The following is a 12,685-nucleotide window of genomic DNA, read 5'->3' as shown; positions in this document are numbered from 1 at the left end:
CAGCCGAGCTGTGCGGGTGTGCCCTGCTGTGCCCTGCTGTTTTGTGCTGGTGATGCTGCAGCCTCATCTCCTCCCCAGCCTCCTTCCTCTTTTCCTGAAAGCTCAGGATGTGGGAAGGAAGCAGAAAGGCGGTGGGAGGCCTGATGAGAAACAGAGGTAGCAGGAGCAGCAGGAGCAGCAGGAGCAGCAGCAGCAGCAGCAGCAGCAGCAGTGGAAGCTGCCTGGGCTGCCCTGGAAGCAGGAGGCCAGCTCCTCTGTTCAAACACATAAGAGGCTGACAGAGCTCAGGAAATATCACCCCAAAATAAGATTCCTTCGTATAAGGAATATTTTGAATTAAAAGCCATTCAAGATCAAAAAGCATTAGAGGAGGTTTTCCCTCTATCTGCATAAACCAGACTGACCCAATCAAAAGATCAAAAGAACAATTGACTTCCCTTCCTCTCTGTGTTACCTCACCATATTGCAGAAAAGGAAATCAAGAATGCAACCAGACCTAGCCCAAATCATTTAAATAAAATACTTATCCCTCAGATTAATTTAATTTGTAAAGAGAAGCATTTACAAGTTAATCTGTTTTTCCCTCCCATTCATCCTCCCTTAGCACCATTTGTTGCCCCTAAACAGACTTACATGTACTCCTCATCCCCCGCTCCCCTCCAAAAGGACAGGTATAGAAATATCTGGACTTCATTGGGATATTGAGTAATCACTCTACGATTCTCCCCACACGCTTGGTAAATAAACCTTTCTCTTATTAATCTGCCTTATTTGTAGGTTGATCTTTCAGCAAACTTTGGGGGATAGAGGAAGTTTCCCCTCACCCCTACAGGGCATAGTAGGACAGATGAAGGGACAGGAGGGCCCTTGAGGCCTGCTGAACAGCCCCTCTCCCTACTTGGGGAGGTGGAACTGCTGACCAGGATGGGAGAATGCTACCACCCTCCCCATGCCCCTCCAGTGAAATGGATCTTCAGAGAGAACAAACGAAGTACTCAAGGGGACAAGAACAACTGCCTGCTCATGAGGCTTACGTCCAGGAGGCTTGAAGAGCGCAGCACGGATGGACTGTCATGCAGATGTGGATAGGTGTGCTCCAATACCATCTTGGGATGCCCATTTCTGCTCTCTCTCCTATAAAGGTGGAGGCACAGGCCCGGGCTCCCTGGGCAGCGGGTACCCCCAGAGGTGGGCACAGCAGACAAATAGCCAGGGCACCACAGCTGGTGAGGGGCGGGGTAGTGGGGGGCTCTCTGCCCTTTGAGGGCAGTCATTAACGGCGCAGATTCAGGCAGCCTTGCGCGAAGCCTCCCGCCCTCCCCAGGGCTACACCCAGTTCCCAGCTGCTGAAAGAAGATTCGCCCCCCGCCCCGGTGGTCACCTTGGCTTTGCCCTTCGATGGGGCCCTGGGCAGGGATAACAATGCAAGTGCCCCTTTGTGGAGTGCGTCCCCTCGCCAGGCGGGCGCTGTACACATACAGTCCAGGAATCAGGGTGTGACGCCTGTCGGCACAGATGCAACCCGCAGTGGGAAGTATATCATCCTCCCGTCCTCACCCCGAGCAAAGGGAGCCCGGGAGGGTCAGCGACTCGCCCCAGGCCACACTCCCAGGGATCAAAGCCCTGGCCCGCATAGTGGCCCGGGCAAGCCCAAGCATGATGGTATGGAATGCTCCTTGGGGCAAAGGGATGGGGCCCAGGTGGCCGAGGTACACCCATCGCCAGCCACCTCTACTGCTTCCTCCAAAGCAGGCACTTGGCCTCAGCAGCCAACTCTCACCCCTGGGGAGGGAGGGGACTCTTCAGACTCAGGCCAGCCACACCATACCTGCTTGTGCCACTCAGCCTGGTCCAGCCACTAAGGCCTGCCAGCCACGACCCCCGGGGTCCTGGCAGAGGAGAGCGTGCCCACCACCCATTCCGCAGCCCTACGCTGTCTATTTCTTTGGCATCTTATTCTGAACAACTTGCAGCTTCCCCAACAGGCCATGTTCTCTCCTATCTTTGAACATTTGATACCTCAGTATTGCCTTTCCTCATACTAATTCCAGATCTTTAAACCATGTTCATTTTTCAAATCCATTTCAAAGGCCACTTTTTTCAGGTACCCTCTCCTGGTCCTGAGATGGATGGAGGACAGGGGACAGACAAGATGGCATATGGTGACATTATGAGTGGGAACAGTTTATGTTCAAATAATGAAACAAAAGGATAAGAGCACCCTACTTCATTTATAATTGTGATTGCACACAAATGTTGCTTGAAAATTCTTGTTGAAAACTCCCATCATTTCATAGCAAAAAATGTTACATGATATGTGGGCCCCAGCATATACTCCATTTTGACAAATACCCTGAGGTTAGTTGGGATTCAGGATACCTTTTTCCTCAAGCCAGGTGAACTGATCAGTTTCCAAATGGGCAGAACTTAAGGCTATAGAACTTAAGTCTAGTTCCATTTGTCAGTATCCAAGGATTAGCCATTGATAAGACCTGGAAGGTTTTGCCAAACAAGCTTTTTTCTGAGGTCGGTTGTCCACTTAAGAAAATAATTCCATGGCTACTCCCCGAACCTCCTGGCTGTGTGTCTGACCTTCCTTGGGGCTATTAACACATTGGCTGCCACAACAGAAAAAATATTTCCTTGGGGCCACAGTGTTTTATTATAAAAATAGAATAAAAACTTTGAAAATAAAATGATCCTTTCTAATTTAATGAAAAATTTGTTATTTTTTATTGTTCTCTGTGTGAGTTATATACAATTAAATTGTCAATATTAATTGTAACAATAAGAACATCAACAAATAAGATCCAACTGCAGGGTTTAGCCCAGGGGCTACCCCTCACTTAACATGTATGCTACAGCATAGAAGCCTGCACACCACAAGGCTCCCAAGGTAAAGAGACATGTGAATTACACATGCTTCATGAGGCCCCTGGCTCAAAACTATCGTGAGTTAAATACAACTCACATGGCAGTTAACGTGTTAATGTGCCACCTCAGGCACATTACCTTATCTGAGTTAAGAAAATGTCTTGATGAAATCTTTAGGATCAAAACTCATGCCTTCCCCCTGGGAATGGCCTCTCTCTGCTTTCTCTTTTATGCTCTAATGACCTTGACCTTCTGCCCCACTCCCCAAGAGGCAGAGAAAATCATGGTAAAGACAAGAAGATAGTCTTGGAAGCCAATCTGCCTGGGTTCAGATTTTGGTTCTGCCATCACATAACTGTGACATGGGGAAAATTACTGAACTTCTATAAGCTTCCATTTCCTCAGGATAATAGTACCTTTGTCATAATGTTTTTGAATATTATATAAGTTATAAGCACTTAGAGCAGTGACTGGCATGTTTGTTAAATAAAATAAGTCAATACCTGTGCTAGACCGGATTATCTCTGTCCCAACAACATGTCCCAGCAGGTCATACTGGTTCAGGCGAGAGCCATCCTGTGCAACTTCCACAGATTTGTTCTTCCCAAGAGTCCAAGAATAAACTACTTCAGCTGTTGTATAGGCATCTAAGGCAGAGAAGGGTCAACAGGGAGAAGTTGAAAGAAAAGGAGAATGATTATCCTCAATACTAAACTCGAATGAGATTGAAATACAACTTCCATCCCCAAAGAGTTCTTGGCATATGTTCTGTCTTCAATCAAAGCACATTCATCCATCCGTCCATCTGCCCACCTAATAAACACTCATTGAATAACTACTATAGTATGTGCTGAGTACGTTGAAATGAACCCAAAGTAGTCTCTTCCTTCAATGATACGGTCTTCTGAACTGCCAATAAACTTTTCCTTCTCTTGAAGGGTAAACACTAGAGGCAGGGGGAGGAATAGCTAAAATATTATCTCATACAGATGTCAAACTCAAATGCCTACAGGAGACTGAGAGGTACCTTAAATGAGCAAATCTGGCCAGTTGTAAGAAAAATAAACTACCAGAAAAGTAATACAATTTTCTCTAAATATAGAGTAAGCATATTAAATAAAGGAAAAATTCATACTAGTGATGTTTTAAATTAAAAATGAAAAAAATTCCAATTAAAAATTGCAAAAATTATTACAATTTTCTTTTATTATTTATTACCATACATTTATTTATTACCATTTATTTATTTATTACCATTTTAATGTGCAAACCTGACACTTTTTCTTCTGTGCTAGTGTTAATGTCAAGTCTTGCACGTGGAATTCCAATGCCAAGTACAAAATTTTGTAGGTTAACTTTAACAGGGGTATAGGTAAGGAAAATGGTGGGAGAATGAGATGGGGTTATTTAGTTTTGGTCAATATCTTAAAGAAATGAATTGATTCTTTTCCAGACATGATTGACTCTGCATAGTGGATTTTGTATTTTAGGTGAGTACCTAGGCTATAAAGGGAAGCTGACCACCATACTGTATACCCCTTTCCTCTAAGTTTGAACTGTCTGTTGTTCAAGCCATTCAGGGGTGGGTAGTGGCAACTACTATGCCTATAATATGCTCTATTTAAACCTTATACCACAAAGCTAATAATTCTTGGTGGATCTGCCAATGAACAAATGTAAATTCTGAGTCCCCGCAAAACTTTGCAACATTGGATATACATTTTGTAACAAGTATGACATTAACATCTACTCACATGTACTAATTGTGATACTACCTGCTTACATTATATTAATATTTTAAGACTTTTTTCAATATATGTAAGTAAAACATTTCCTGATTGGCTTGTAATCAGCAACATGTCAAAAAATTCTTTAATCACAGCAAAATTCTTATTGATATCATAAAATTATACATGACTGTATGGTATTTTTTCCTAGCTGTACTCTTATAAGCTGCAAAAGAAAAGGTCACAAGAAATTTCACTTTTTCACATCACTTGCCCTGTATATGGTGTCAGTCATCTCTTCAACACACCGACAACTATTCTTCTAGTTTGACACATAATTTCTGTTACAGTTAATAGACATGTGTTATAAATTTAGCATGTATAAAACACTTTTATTCCTAGAAGGTTTGTGGCTGAATGCACAACTTCATTTTCTAGCAATACTTAGCGTATGTATTCAAACACAAAACCTGTTGAATTTTCAGTATTTTTTTAAATTAAGATTTTCATTGTACACATTTCCTATGTACAAATTATAGTTTTTTTATAATGAATTGCATAATTTTGACATGTGAAGCTCTAGTTTTTGAAGAAAAGCATACTTTGTAAGCCTTGGAAACAAAGCATCCTCTGCTACCTACAGAGTATCTAGTGTTCCCGACTGGAATTGTACCTCTTAAACTACTATCACCAAGAAGAAAGAGAAATTGTCTCAAGGCTTTTCTCTTACTCTTACCTAAAATTTATTCTGATATTAAATGAGGATTGTCACAGTGCTATTAGTGAAATGTGATTTCACAAAGCCCTTGTCCTCTCATTTTTCCCCAGTGCTTTCTATCTTTCCCCCTATACATATGCTTGGGGTACCCCTACTTCTAAGCAGAGAAGCATCTGTATAGGTCTTCTTACCTTTGCTGTTCAGATAGTTGTAACACCCTATGTTTAAAGGACAATGCAATGTTCCATCCAATCTACCAAAGAGTATGACAATGTAAAAATTAGAACAGGCTTGTTGGGAGACAGGGTAAAGAACGAAAGATATTTTTCACTCTTAAGGGAAAAAAAAGGAATTTCTTGCTGGATCTCTTAACTTAAGCTGAGCACCTGGTGCAGACAACCCTGAATATTAGTCCTGAAATTCCCAGCAGATCCTAATGCAGATGTGACAATAAATTGTGCAGCTTCCAGTACCTCAGAAACTTCACTGGGCCCAGAGTAGCAACTTGATTTATGTGAAAAGCAATGGTTTAGTTTTGTTGACAATAATATATGGGAACAGAAGGATTTGTGGAGGAAAAAAAGATACCCTCTTCTCATAAGATGGAGGTCAAAGCAGGAACGATGTGAACTAATGGAAAAGAAGGAAGACAGAGAAACAAATTATTAATAAAAAAATAAAACAACAAATTGAAAACTACTTGTTGAGTGTCTGCTTAGAGGCTGACCCTGTACTGGCAAAGAAAGGTTGATATGGCACAGTAACCAGAGTCAGGGAGCGCACAATCTATTTGGGGAGACAGAACACAACATAGAGTAAGTTTGAACATAAGAAGTATGCACACTAGTGAAACAAAAACCGGGTATTAAGTGAAATCAGAGGTGAGCACTATTAGGCCTGCTCAGAGTGGAGTATAAGAGCAGGATGCATAAAGTAGGTGATACTCAGAAGATGAGGCCACCATTAGTAGGTGAAAGAAGGACATTCTTAGCAAAAGAACAACATAGCAAAAATAAAAAGTATGTGAGCACATGGAATGGTAAGGGAATTCATGATATTACTGGACTTCAGGCTAGAGAAAAGTCGAGGGAATATTATAAAATATCCTAACTGCCTACCCTAATAAATAAGGGCTTTTGTCCATTGGCTAAAAGGAGTTGTGTATGTACTTGAAGGAGAGAGCTGACATGTGGCCATGTATGCTTTGGAAGGATCACTCTAGCTGCAGTATGGATGACTGATGGGAGAGAGTTAAACTGAAGCCAAGACAGCATTTAAAATGTCACTACAATGTTTGGTGTGAGTGACCTGTAGGCATAATATATGATAGCAGACAGTAGGTTGAATTGAGTGGGGAGAAGATTTCACAACTAGAACAGATTATAACTTTTGGCTTTTCATAATGGTTAAGAAAGGAAGGAAGGACATTTGAGGAAGGATTCTAAATGAACCTCAGATTGTAGCTTTTGCAAGTATATAGATAATAATGGAATTTATTCACCCACTAGGGAACAATTCTTTCCCTTCAGACCTTTCTATTTTTTCTTTCCTTCCTCTGTGGCCTTGGACTCCTTTAATCCCTCAGCTTCCCTGCTATAAAATACTGTCCCTTCTTCTCAATTTAAATCATTCTATTTTCATAGAGGATCTGGTGTAGTGGGGGTAGGGTTACAGAAGAAAGGATATCTATGTGACAATTAGAACTTTTGCACTCCCAGAATGGGCCCCTCAATATATTTCATATCAACTATGATGGAAAAAGTGTCTTCTTGCCTTTAGTTGCTTTGCCAAATGCCTCTTTCTGTTACCTGAGCCTTTGTATGTAACAGAGCCCAGGAAAATGGGAAGTAAAAAACAGTCCTGCCACAGTAACACCAAGGAGAAAGCATTCCCTTTGAACTCATATTGTCAGAAACTGATTGAATGCTTGCTTGACTGACTGATTCAGTCAGTCACTCATTCAACAAATATTAAGGCATTATATTAGATAGTGAAGGTACAGAGCTCATAAGACGCTTGAGGTCTCACGCTCTCATGAGCATATGGTATAGTGAGGGAAGACAAATAGTAAACAAGTATCTAAATAAAGTATATAATAATAGAGAGTAATACAAGCTATGAAGAACATAAAAGTTCTGTTGTGCAGAGAAGTGTCATTAGATACAATGATCAGAGAAGATCTCTCTGAGGGAGTATTTTTTAATCTGAAACACAAAAAATGAGAAGGAGCCAGTCATGCTAAGAACTTATTGGAGAATATTTCAGGCCAAAATAACAAGAAAACAAAACAAAAACCAAAATCACAAATCCTCCAAATCGGCAAATGCAAAGTCTTCTAAGAGGAAGAGTTCCAGGAGGTCAATGTAAAAGGGAGAGAGATAGGAGATGAGGTTGAAGAGATAAGTAATAACAAGAATACAGGATATAAATCAAGATGGAGAACACAGAAGAAGGTTTTAGAGAAGAGATAATCAGTTTGGTTTGGACATACTCAGTAAAAATCGAAGGGTTCTCCAGTTTTCCCAGCACCATTTGTTGAAGGGACTGTCCTTTCACCAATGTGTATTCTGGCACTTTTGTCAAAAATCAGTTGGCTATAAGTACACCAGTTTATTTCTGGGTTCTCTGTTCTGTTCCATTGGTCTATGTGTCTATTTTTATCCCAGTACCATGTTTTTTTGGTCACTATAGCTTTGTAGTATACTTTAAAGTCAGGTAGTGTGATGCTTCCAGATTTGTTCCTTTTGCTCAGGATTTCTGTGCCTATTCAGGACCTTTTGTGGTTACATATGAACTTTAGAGTTTTTTCTATTTCAGTGAAATGTGTCATTGGTATTTTGATAGAGATTGCATTGAATGTGTAGATAGTTTTGAGTAGTATGAACATTTTTTTTTTTTTTTTGAGACAGAGTCTCGCTTTGTTGCCCGGGCTAGAGTGAGTGCCGTGGCGTCAGTCTAGCTCACAGCAACCTCAAACTCCTGGGCTTAAGCGATCCTACTGCCTCAGCCTCCCGAGTAGCTGGGACTACAGGCATGCGCCACCATGCCCGGCTAATTTTTTGTATATATATATTTTAGTTGTCCATATAATTTCTTTCTATTTTTAGTAGAGACGGGGTCTCGCTCTTGCTCAGGCTGGTCTCGAACTCCTGACCTCGAGCGATCCACCCGCCTCGGCCTCCCAGAGTGCTAGGATTACAGGCGTGAGCCACCGCGCCCGGCCTAGTATGAACATTTTAACAATATTAATTTTTCCAACCCATAAATACAGGATGTCTTTCCATTTATTTGTATCCTCTTCAATTCTTTCATCAATGTTTTATAGTTTTCTTTGTGGAGATTTTTTGCTTTCTTGGTTAAATTTATTTCTAGATTTTTCTTTTGTGGATATTATAAATGGGATTGCTTTCTTGATTTCTTTTTCATATAATTCACTATTGGCATATAGAAATGCTACTGATATTTGTATGTTGATTTTGTAGCCTGCCACTTTACTGATTTTATTAATTCTAACAGGTTTTCTTGGTGCAGTCTTCAGGGTTTTATATATGTCATCTGCAAATGGGACAATTTGACTTCCTCCTTTCCAATTTGGATTCCTTTTATTTCTTTATCTTGTCTTATTGTTCTGGCTAAGACTTCCATTACCATGTTGGATAGAAGTGGTGAAGGTGATCATCTTTGTCTTGTTGCTGATTTTAGAGAAAAACCTTTCAACTTTAGTATGATTTGCTATGGATTTGGCATATGTGGCCTTTACTGTGTTGAGTTACCTTCCTTCTATACCTAATTTGTTGAGAGCTTTTGTTATGAAGAGAAGCTGAATTTTATCAAATACTTTTTCTGTATTTATTAAAATGATCATGTGGTTTGTGTCCTTGATTCTGTTAATGTGATATATCGTATTTGTTGATTTGGATATATTGAAACATTTTTGCATTTCTGGAATGAATCCCACTTGTCTCTTTAGCAAATGGTGCCAGGAAAACTGGATATCCACATGTAGAGGAATGACACAAGACCTCTGTGTCTCACCATATACAAAAATCAGCTCAAAATGGATTAAAGACTTAAATGTAAAACCTATAATAAAACTATAAAACTCCTAGAAGAAAACTTAGGGGAAATTCTCCATGACATTGTTCTGGACCAGGATTTTTTTGGACAAGTACGCAAAAGAACAGGCAACCAAAGCAAAAATACACAAATGGAATTTATAAAACTAAAAAGCTTCCAAATGTCAAAGGAAATAATCAACAAAGTTAAGATAAAACCTTCAGAATAGGAGAAAGTATTTGCAAACTATACATCTGACAAGGGATTAATACCAAGACTAAAGAACTCAAACAACTCAACAGCAAAAATAAATAAATAATCCCATTAAAAATGAGCAAAAGACCTGAACAGATACCTCTCAAAAAAGACATTCAAATAGTCAACAGTTATATTTAAAAAAATGCTCAACATCACTAATAATTTGGGGAGTACAAATCGAAACCACAATGAGATATCACCTCACTCCAGTTAGAATGACTATTATCAAAAAATACAAAAGATAAATTCTGATGAGGATGTGAACAAAGGGGAACTCTTATACACTGTTGGTGGGAATACAAATTAATACAGCCACTATGGAAAACAGTATGGAGGTTCTCCAAAAAATTAAAAATTTAACTACCATATTATCCAGCAATCCCACTACTGGGCATATACTCAAAAGAAATAAAATCAGTATGTCAAAGAGATATCTGCATGCTCATGTCTATTGCATTCAAGTTATGAAATCAATCCAGATGCCCACCAATGGATGAATGGATAAAGAAAATGTAGTATATATACACAATGGAATATTATTCAGCCATTAAAAAATGAAATTCTGTCATTTGCAGCAACATGGACGAACCTGGAGGAAATTATGTTAAGTGAAGTAAGCAAGGCACAGAAAGACAAATACAATATTATATCATTCATATAGAGAGTATAAAAAAGCTGATATCATAAAAGTAGAGAATAGAATGGTGGTTACCAGAGGATGGGGAAGAGAGGGGAGAGAGGAGATGGGGAGAGATTGGTTAATGGGTACAGGGTCACAGATAGGAGGAATAAGTTCCAGTGTTCTATTGTACAGAATGTTGATTATAGTTAACAATATTGTATGGTATATTGAAAAATAGCTAGAAGGGAGGATTTTAAATGTTCTCACAACAAAGAAATGATGACTGAGATGATGGAAATGGTAAACACCTGATTTGATCATTACACAATGTATATATGTTATCAAAATATCTCACTATGCTCCATAAATATGTAAAATTATGTGTCAATTAAAACAAAATAAATTTGAAAAAATCCAGTAGTTCTGATAAACCTGACAGCTACAGCCTAAGGTTGGTATACATATGAAACCAAATGGAAAAAGTCACTCTATTGGTTTATAACTAAACCAAATAATTAAAATTTTCAGGGATTTTAATTATCCAAAGTGACAGGACAAGTACTAGTCACTGGTTACTAGCAAATCAAGATAAAATTTTAGATTTCTAGTATGGAATATATATGTTTCTTCATATATTTAGATAATCATATGGTGTTTGTCTTTTATTTTATTAATATGGAACATTACATTGAATGATTTTTGGCTGTTAAGCCAACTTTGTATTCCTGGGATAAATCCCACTCAAAGATGGTGTATAATAAATTTTATAGAATGACTTTTGTTCTTTTGGGTAGATGTCCAATAATGGGATTGCTGGCAGAGACACCTGTAGCCGAATGTTTATAGCAGCACAATTGACAATTGCAAAGATGTGGAAACAACCCAAATGCCCATCAATTCATGAATGGATTAGTAAATTGTGGTATATGTATACCATGAAGTATTACTCAGCTATAAGAAATAACGGTGATATGGCATCTCTTTGGTTCTCCTGGAGAGAGTTGGAACCCATTCTATTAAGTGAAGTATCCCAAGAATGGAAAAATAAACACCACATGTACTCACCAGCAAATTGGTTTCCCTGAGGGCACATTTGGGAATAACACCAATTGGGTATCGGACTGAGGTGGTGGGTGGGGAGAGGGGATGGGTGTATACCTACACGATGAGTGTGTTGCGCATTGTCTGGGGAATGGTCACGCTTGAATGTGCTGACTCGGGGGGATGGGGTGCGGGGAGGGGATGGGGGTATAACTACATGATGAGTGCAATGCGCACTGTCTGGGGAATGGACATGCTTGAAGTTCTGACTCGGGGGATGGGCGGGACATGCGCAATATATATAACCTGAACTTTTGTACTCCCATAATAAGCTGAAATAAAAAAAAATATAAATTGTTTGAATGAGTTTACTAGAAATCTGTTAAAGAATTTTTATATCTATAGCCATAAGAAATATTTTTCTGTAGTTGTATTTTCTAATTGTCTTTGGTTTTGGTATCAGGGTAACATTGGCCTCATAGAAGGAGTCAAGAAATTTTCTTTCCTATTCTATATTTTGGAAGGATTATTTATGAAAAAAATGGCTTCAATTGGTATCACTTCTTCTTTAAATATCTGGTCCAATTGAATGGTGAAGTCATCTAGGCCTGGGCTTTTGTTTGTGGGAAGCTATTAAATTACTAATTTAATCCCTGTACTGGTTATAAATCCAATAAAAATTTCTATTTATTCATCAGTCAGTTTCAGTAGTTTATGTATTTCTAGGAAATTTTTCATTTCATCTAGGTTATATAATTTGTTTGCATATAGTGGCTCATAGTAGTCCCATATAATCCTGTTTATTTCTGTAAGGCTAGTCGTTATGTCCTTTCTTTCATGATTTTAGTAATTGGATTCTTTTCTCTTTTTTGCCTGGTCTGTCTAGCTAGAGGTTTATCAGTTTTGTTGATCTTTTCAAATAACCAACGTTTAGATTCTTTGATTTTTCTAAACATTATTTGTTTTCTTTTTCATTTCATTTCATTCTAATATTTATTATTTCCTTCCTTCTGCTTTGTTTGGGTTTAATTTGCTCTTCTTTCTCTAGCTTCTTAAGGTAGAAGGTCAGGTTATTGATTTTTAGATCTTTCTTTTAAATATAGGCTTTATAGTTATAAATTTGCCTCTGAGCACTGCTGAAGCATCCCATAAATTTTGGTATGCTGTGTTATCATTTTCATTCATTTCAAAATATTTTCTAATTTCCCTTGTTATTTCTTATTTGACCTATTGTTTATTTAGGAGTGTGTTGTTTGATTTCAACATATTTATGAATTTCAAATTTTCTTTGGTTATCAATTTCTAATTTTATTCAATAGAGGTTAAAGAACATATTTTGTATGGCTTCAAATTTTTAAATTTATTGAGTCTCATTTTATGGCCCTAACA

At 38.6% G+C, this 12,685-nt stretch overlaps 1 protein-coding gene across 2 annotated transcripts in view; it reads right to left on the bottom strand.

Annotated features, from left to right (window-relative positions):
* The window catches only part of GABRA3 (gamma-aminobutyric acid type A receptor subunit alpha3), a 239,983-nt gene that overhangs the window by 42,077 nt on the left and 185,221 nt on the right, over positions 1-12,685 (bottom strand). For both annotated transcript variants that reach the window (XM_069463221.1, XM_069463222.1), the window contains one exon: positions 3,378-3,521. In XM_069463221.1, coding sequence (XP_069319322.1) covers positions 3,378-3,521 — 144 coding nt within the window. The remainder of the gene's footprint in view (positions 1-3,377; positions 3,522-12,685) is intronic.

The sequence above is a fragment of the Eulemur rufifrons genome, chromosome 30, assembly GCF_041146395.1.
Source record: "Eulemur rufifrons isolate Redbay chromosome 30, OSU_ERuf_1, whole genome shotgun sequence".
Lineage (NCBI taxonomy): Eukaryota > Metazoa > Chordata > Mammalia > Primates > Lemuridae > Eulemur > Eulemur rufifrons.
This window is presented reverse-complemented; position numbering and strand designations above follow the sequence as displayed.